Consider the following 8,371-nt stretch of genomic DNA (forward strand, 5'->3'; position numbering starts at 1 on the left):
TCATGGCCCCTGTTGTCCTAAAATGAACAGGAGTGTGCTAGTCCTCTGTATTCCTTTTTCTTATGAACTATGCAAAATCCTGCTGACAGCACGGCTTTGCTCAGGCAGTATTTCTCACCAGTATGGACAAAAGGGGTGGGAAAACAAAGAGCTTTTCTTCAGGTAGTCTTGTAACCTGATCGGTACAGTGACTCAGCCTCTTCTAACAACAGCTGTTTCAGGAACACGCAGTGGTTGGTGTGCAGTATCAAAGTCTGTGCTGCCACTTCCTGATTTCTGCCTTGTGAGTGATCTAAGCTGGGACATGATCAGACCATTTAAATGGACTTCTCATCCCCCCCGGAAAAAAGAGGCCAGGGACAGCAGGTTGACGTTGGGAGCCAGTCCAGAGGGATAGAGGTACTGGGAAAGAGCCCACCAACCACTTGCGCAGAGCTGCTGCTATCAAACTGATGAAGACAGAAACTCTTGAAAGAAAACTACATGGAAAGTCCTATTAAGGGAAGAAGTGAAGTTTTGTTTGTATGTCATGGCTCACTTCTCCTGCAAGCCCTGAAAGTACTGTGAAACGTGAAAGAGATCCTCAAGTGTACCAATGGAAAAGACAGGTATGTTTCTTTGTTTAAAATAATACTGCTCTACAGCATGAAAACACGGCCAGGGTAACCAGCATTGCTTTACAGCTTAGTAAATGTGCATGTACATCTACATTGTTTTGTATAATTTTTGTACTTACAAGAAATATAGCTGTGACAGGCTATTAAGAGCAAGTGCATCAGCCCTGGAACGCTTGTATCATGGCAGATAACTTCCAACAGGAGAAGAAAATTTGCATACATATCTATACATCAGTATATATACCCACTTTTTTATACACACACACACAAAGAAAAGCATGTGTATATAAAAACTACATTTGCTTTATTTTGACATTTTCCCCTTGACCTGACTCTTGCTATAATAACATGAAAACTATCTGTGCAAGTCACAGGGTTTTTGATACTTCTTCATGTGTATCTCTTTTTTTGGAAAGTTGATGCCAGTGGCATTCTATATAACTCATGGTTATTAAAATGATTGAGTTCATGTACTCTATGGTTGACAGCAAATTTCAGAATGAGTTTTGTATGTGGGCCTGTATTGGGGAAGGGGGAATCAGTGTGAGCACAGAAATCCGTTCATGAGCTCTGGTGTATTACAGGGTCGAGATCTGAGCGTGGGTCATTCCTCCTGCAGTCAATGGCACACAGTAGGAACTGATACCTGTCCTTTCACATAGTCTTCACAAAACAAGAGTCAATGAATGCCTGCTTAGTTTTTATGACTGCTCCGTTAAAAGCATGTGTGTGCGGGTGAATGCTTGAATTAAAGCTAAGAAAGAGCATTAAATTAATGTTTAGAGAGCAATAAAGCAGCTTCAGAGCCACCAGATGATACTATAGCTTGTGTAATATAAACAAAAATAAGGAAAGAATGTGTATAAATTATGAAGTCAAACTGTACCTGTGAATTAGTCACTGAAACTGAGGTCACTATAGTACTGAACTGTTACTGGTACTTCTTATCAAACAAGCTATCTGGGGAGGCTTCTTTTCTTCCAGCAGTGGCACATTCCCAGTGTTTATAGCTATGATATCCGGTGTTTTTCTGCACTGTCACTTCAGCTTTGCTCTAAGATTAATGGGGTTTCGTGTGCATGTTCTACCCTGAGCTTGGGAGTGTGTGACGTTATTCAGGCAAGGATGCCCTTGCACACCTCCTCCTCTTGCCTTCCTGACTGCCAAGACTGGCCTTTGGCATGAAGAATCACTTTGGTCTCAAAGTTAACCTGGCATCCTCTTGGAACGAGGACATCTCAGCCTTGCTTCTTTAGTGTGGCCACAAGACTATGAACTGAAGCTGGGGATTAAATGATAGGGGAAGCAGCAGGTTAGCCCTTCAGCGCTTGGTGGCCAGGTGAGGTGGCCTTAGGGGCAGTCTGCGTTAACAGGGCAGCAGAGAGTGATGCTTGTACCATTGAGAACAGGGACCACTGAGTCTGCTGTGCTAATACTGAACATTACCAGTTCCTTTGGAAGGAGGAGAAATGAGTTCAGAGTTTGGTCTAATGAACAGTGCTTTTCTGATATTAGCATGGAGGGAATGGTAGGAAATTCTCAGCGCATCTGCCATTATGAAAGAAGGTAAGCAAGAGTAAATGTTACTAAAACTAATTCTTTCTGTGTCTGCTGATCCCCTGAAAGATGATGTTCAGAGCTGCCAGGATAAGCATGAAGAGGACACCCCAAAGAGTTCCCCATTTGACTTTGTTATGAAACAGTTCCAAGGGAAGAGGTCCTCTCCTGGAAAAAGAAAAGAGCAGCCTTCAGCCATCAAAAAATTCTTCAGGGGCTTTGACTTTGGGAAATCTGAAGGCAAGGACAGAACAGAAATTGAAGAAACTGAAATAAACAACTCTGGAGCTGATGATCAGAGTGAGAAGCAAGATCTCTCTGTAGAAGGTAATGCTGGTACAATAATGAAATGAATGTGTATGTGTATACATTTTAATTTCATAGAAAACCAGTTGCTTTTCTTACTAGGCAAAATCCTGTATTTTGCTACCTATGGTTTATCCTTTAGCCAGGATTTGCTTCTGATTGGAACATTATCAAGGATGTGCCCTCTAATTTGATAGGTGCCAAGCAAGGAGTGAGATCCATTTTGATGAGGAGGGATAAAGCTTTTGGGTGACCTCTCTCTTCATCTCCAATGTAGGAGGTCGGTGCTGGAGTCAGCTCATTAGTTGCAGAGCTTATTTGGTTTCAAAGCCAAGCTTTGAGGAGTAGCTTGGCTTGTATTTAAGATGGGTCTCTGTCCACCCTGCTGCTAAAGCAATCTGAAGACAACAAGAGCAGATGTTTCCTACCACTTGACACTGGTGAGGGGGAGGGGAAGGGAATGGAAATTCATCATGTATGTTATTTTGTGCACACAAAAATACTCTTTACATCCACACCAGAGAAAATGAGGCTATTTTTAAAAAAGAGCTGGAAGGTGAGTATTAGAACTCCATCCTTTGTCCTAAAAGTTTTGGGTAGGTTTGAGGAAACAATAAGAGGACAGCTACTGAGAGTGGGATTGCTATTTTGTGTAATTTTTGGCTGTTTTTTCCAGCTATAGGCTTTAGATGAAATTACTGATTTGTTAAAGGGTTTAGCAATGAACGTACATGCAATTTTCCTTGCTGCACAAACTGCGTGGAAGAAGAAGGTAAGTGGGGGTTGCTTTGCAAAGCCAAGAAAAGCAGGATCTGCCTTACACAGGCAATGTATGGAAATGAACACAGGCTGTCATGAAGGAAGGAGCAGGTTCACCGCACAATTGCAGGGCCACTCGGTGCTAACTGATTAAGTACAGACTGTATTGCGGCAGTGTGGCTACAGTGCAGGCACACGGAGGTGGTTATACGCCTTGTGCATCCAAAATAGCTGCAGTTCAGAGTTTTGCATGAATTTCATGACCTTGAACTGGTGGTGCAAACATCCCAAGTCACTGGCATAAGGTAGCGTGGAGATGTACAACAGGAGATTCTTTTCTCACGCTGCATCAGGAGCTTCGTAGTGATCTGCTCTGTAGTGATCTAATCTATAGTGGTCTTATCACTCAGGTTATTGGTCCACATTGACCAAAAATAGAGCCCAGTTTACTGACAGATCTAGTTCCCTAAAGTCTTCACCCGACAGCCTCAGATGAGTTTTATACATTGTGTTAGTAACAGAGTTAACCAGGGCCCTATTTCTTTGTTACTCAGATCGACTTTCACATCTCATTTCTGAAGCGGAGTCACCATCTGGTGAGCAGAGATTTAACCAGTTCATGCAGAAACTGGGAAAGAAACCCAACAGCAAGAATCTGGATCTAAATAATTGTGCATTAAGTGCAGCAGATGTAACAGAGCTGGGTAAATACACGTTTTATTCAATGAGTCACTTCATACATTTCTTTAATTCTTATTTGCCTATTCAATTATTCACTCTTCTCTCTTCCCTTCCCTTTCTTTTATACAGGCCTGGCTTTATTCAGTATTTCATCTGATGGTCCCAGGTCCCTCATAAATGTTAATTAATAAATTGTATAAATTATGTAATAGATATATACATATAAAAATCATGCAGATCTGTGAAGCAGATGAATGTACTTGCTCTCAAACTACAGATAAGAAAATGGAGGTACAAATTATCATGGCTTTATAATTCTGTATTGGTTGTAGGAAGCATCTCTGTATTAATATGTACTGACATCCAGGGTGTACAGATAACATACAAACAGAATACACTTTTTCTTTTCTTTTTTTACAGCTTCTTTACTGCCGTTTCTCCCAGAGCTGGAAGAGATCAGCTTGTCCTGGAATGGTTGTGTTGGTGGGACTTTGAAAGCTCTCACTGTTCATCTTCATCATGTGAACCTGTTAAAAGTCCTTCGACTTAACAGCTGCAGGCTGACAGCTGAGGATGTCACCTCCTTAGGTACAGGATTTCATTTACGTTTACTTCCAGACAGCTTGGGTCTAATGTAATCCATCTCATCTCTTCCTACATCCTACTCCTGCTGCTTCCACACTGGGCAATGTAAACGCCCACTGTGAAACAGTAGAAAGAATTTGGGCTTATGAGTGACCTTATACATTTCAGTAGCTCTGCTGAGTTCATTCCTTAGGGTATGAAGCTTTCACGTTCAGAAGGGAACAGAATGCAGTCCTATTTGCAGGAAAGCATGTTTTCAATTTGGATTACTGTTTTTTTGGCTAGCTTTGATATCTAATGGTAGACAGAAGAACTGAAACAGAGTCAGTCATAACAGGGTCAGCTTAGGTCTTCACGCTGCAGTACAGATGAGTGCTCATCCCCCCAAAAAATGATGGTCTTTTGGAGGACACTTAAAACCAGAATTGCTGCCTCGGAGCTTTATGACTTCTTTTTGCACATCTGGGAGAAGCTTATTCCTCTGCTTGCTTCTTTGCTTGGAGTGCCTGCAACCATGCTTTCTGCAAAGCATGAAATTTAAGGATTTTAAAGGTGGTGTTATGCGCTCAAGTTCTGATGCTGAGTCACTTACCTCTGGGCCTGGAGTTTTCTCTGGGGTGGGTCTGTAGGAATTATAGTAGGTGAAGCAGGAATTATCAAGTAGGAATTATAAAAACTACTGCTTATTCTGCAAGTTCTAAAAATTGGTCTGAGTTATAAAGCTGAGTTTTACATCATTCATATCCAGGAAAGGTTCAGAAATAAAATGGCATATATGGTGGTAGCTCACAAGTGGGTCATGTTGTCTGTTGGGGAGGAAAAATGCATCTCTACAAAAGCTGGTGAAGATAATTGTTCTGTTTCTGAAGAGGGTAAAATCTGTGTTTTGTTTTCTATCACATTTTTTCAAATGTATTTCATTCTTTTTCAAACTCTTTTCTCGTACTTTTTTTTCTCTTGAGTTTTATTCGTTATATTTCCAATTAATTTATTCTGCCTGGTTCTTCTGTGCTGTTTCCTTCCCCCTTCTGGCTTGGCCTCTGCTGAGAGAGACACAAAACTGATCATAGGATTTGAATTTCCAGTCAAAATGTGATGCCCTTGACATGTGGAATAGCAACAGTCAGTTTGCATTGATTTTGCCTGCGATTTTGAAAATAACGTGTATTTAAGGCAATATTACCTGTTTAACTATGTCCACATCTGTCTGTGGAAATGTGTCCACTTGTGGACTCAGTGCATTCTGCTTAGAAATCAATGCCTCAAATATAACCATAATATCAACTTTTCCTATGTGATTGCTCAGAGCTGTGACTGTGAGAGCTGGTAGGAAACCATTCTTGGAGTTATAGTCCTTTATTTATCTTCTGGGTGGAAAATGTGTCTGGAATGCTAGTCCCCATGTCAAACAGAAACAGGCTATGCTGCAGAGGCAAAACCACTTCCCAACTGTAGAGCATTGCGCAGTATTCACGACTGAGGTAATTTAAAATAAACACAAAAAGAAAAAATAAGACATGTCCTTTTCTCTCAAACCTGGATGTTCACTTACAACAGCAGAAATAATTATTTTTCTATTATAAATCTTTTGTGAAGAATTAATGATGAAAACACACAGGCATGAAGGAGTTTTATTATTGAAATACAATTCTCAATTATTAGGTTGATGACAAGATTTTAGATCAAAAATTTGTTTATTACACTTTGAAATTGCATTTGCATATGGTCTGATTAATTGATCATTCTTGAGAATGAGTTTATGCAAATACACATCTGCCTCCCTCCTCTACGATGGAAGTTAGGAATCTGGATTTTGCAGTGGGGTGTTAGTATTACAAAGAAGCACTAACACAGTTCACATTGGCAGGTGCATCAAACCTGGAAAAGGCTCATTTTTCTGAACGTAGTCAAAATCAGTGCTGTCTGCCTTGAAATCATGGGAAAGTTAGTTTGGGTCAAAACAATGCTCGTCTTGAGTCCTTATGAAGTGAGTCAGAAATTCCTGTCAGAAATGAAACTTGTACATTTCAGAAATAGTTGCGAGAGGACTTCTTTCATCCCCTCCAAAATGACCTGCAGACACAGTACAGAGGACGTTGGAAGTTTGGCAAGTAAAATAGAGGAGAACTAGACAGGACAGTAAATTCAGACTTGTCACTTGTATTGATTTCCCTATAGACTAGACTTTCTAGGTCCTGGCACAGGTCTGCATTGATGGCCAAACAGTCTGATGAGGATTTGGTAACCTGAATAAATTTTAGGTCTGCGTGTAGTGTGACAATGACTTGTGATCTATATTGCTCCTTAGACAAGGTGAGAATTTATACAAGATTGCTGCAGTAGCAACAATTCATGACATACACCAATTTTCCTGGCAAGCCATTCAAAATGTAATAATTTGAGAATTAAGTTTCTAATCTTCCTTTTTAATATATTCCAAACCTGTATTTTTGTCTTGTACTGAAATTGATACCTAGAATGAATCATTTTAGATTTCTGTTACAGGAGAGTCATTTGAAATTGTTTCTCAACTTGAAGAACTGGATTTATCATGGAACAGTAACATAGGTGGAAAACTATCACTTCTGACAAAAAAACTCCAGAAAGGATGCAAGTTAAAACTTCTGAAAATTACAGACTGTAACCTGACGGCAAAGGATGGAGAATCCCTCGGTATGTGTATCTATCTAGCTGGACTGAGACTGGCTTCACAAAGTGACTTAGATGATGGCTGTATTGAGCTCAATATTAATGGAAAGTTAATTTATTTCAGGCTCTGCATTATAACAGTACTTACTACACAGTGTTGGGATTTAATGCACTTTCTTCCAAAGAAGAAAGTTGTTCTCTCTAATCGTGTGAGGTGAAGTTGAGAAGAATAGCTAGAGCTAAACCACAGTTTGGCTGGCTTAGTTCTGGCTGGATCCAAGGTAGCTGAATCCTTTGAGACCTTAAGCAAGTCATGTGTGCCAGAATTTCCGACACTGATTGCTTAAAATTAAGCAGCTGAATATATAGTCAGTCATGGGATGGGAAAAAAGGCCTGAGGGATGGGAATTTAGGCTGAGTTGGCAACCACTGACCACCCCTCCCCTCTTTCCTCTCACCATAGCTTAATCCTGTGTGGTCTTTTGATCTGAATCTGTGTTTTAAAAGATATTTTCTCCCTAAAGAGAAGCCCCTGTGTTCTCAACTCCACTGCAGGAGATGGCGCATATGCAACATACAGTCCTAAATCTTTTCATTAGAAATTTTTCTTTCTCTTTGTATTCCTGCTTTTTATTCCCCTGTATTTTTCTAAGTCTCATATTTTTCACCTTTATTTTCATACAGATTTTTCACTGATTTTCTTGATTCCCATCCAATCTTTGTTTTGCTGTATTTTTTAGTTAGAACAGGAACTTAGTAAGTCTAAACCGCACATATAGGCAAACCCAGCCTACCTCTTCCTGTTTGTCACGGTGCTATATTTTTCTAGGGTTCATCTGTGTTTATTCCAGACAATTACCGATTCTGGTTTTCTTTTCTTTTTTACAGCTGAAATTCTAAATGTGATCCCAAATCTGGAAGTATTAGATATCTCTATCAACAAACACATCGGCTGCAGCATGAAGGTTATTGCTCAGGATCTGAAAAATGTGCCAGGCTTGAAAGAGTTAAACTTGCACATGTGTGGATTAAAGCAAGACAGCCTCCAGGGCTTAGGTTAGACTTTATGTTCAGAAAGACTTTCATTCTGAATAAATTGTACATCTGAAAACCATTTAAGAAAGGCAATGAGGTGGGATTTTGCTGATGGTTTGGCAGTATTAACGGGCAATCATTATTTGCTGTTTGGGGATTGATAAAAGACTACAGAGACTTTC

General features: G+C 40.1%; 1 protein-coding gene across 1 annotated transcript in view; it reads left to right on the top strand.

The window, feature by feature from the left end:
* Nucleotides 1–595: 595 nt before the first annotated feature.
* Nucleotides 596–8,371, top strand: part of LRRC31 (leucine rich repeat containing 31) — a 12,857-nt gene continuing 5,081 nt past the window's right edge. The window contains exons 1-6 of the mRNA XM_009701820.1: nucleotides 596–608; nucleotides 2,244–2,501; nucleotides 3,794–3,943; nucleotides 4,341–4,508; nucleotides 7,011–7,178; nucleotides 8,043–8,210. Of these exons, the coding sequence (XP_009700122.1) occupies nucleotides 596–608; nucleotides 2,244–2,501; nucleotides 3,794–3,943; nucleotides 4,341–4,508; nucleotides 7,011–7,178; nucleotides 8,043–8,210 (925 nt within the window). The remainder of the gene's footprint in view (nucleotides 609–2,243; nucleotides 2,502–3,793; nucleotides 3,944–4,340; nucleotides 4,509–7,010; nucleotides 7,179–8,042; nucleotides 8,211–8,371) is intronic.

This window comes from Cariama cristata, unplaced genomic scaffold, assembly GCF_000690535.1.
Source record: "Cariama cristata isolate BGI_N322 unplaced genomic scaffold, ASM69053v1 scaffold36356, whole genome shotgun sequence".
Lineage (NCBI taxonomy): Eukaryota > Metazoa > Chordata > Aves > Cariamiformes > Cariamidae > Cariama > Cariama cristata.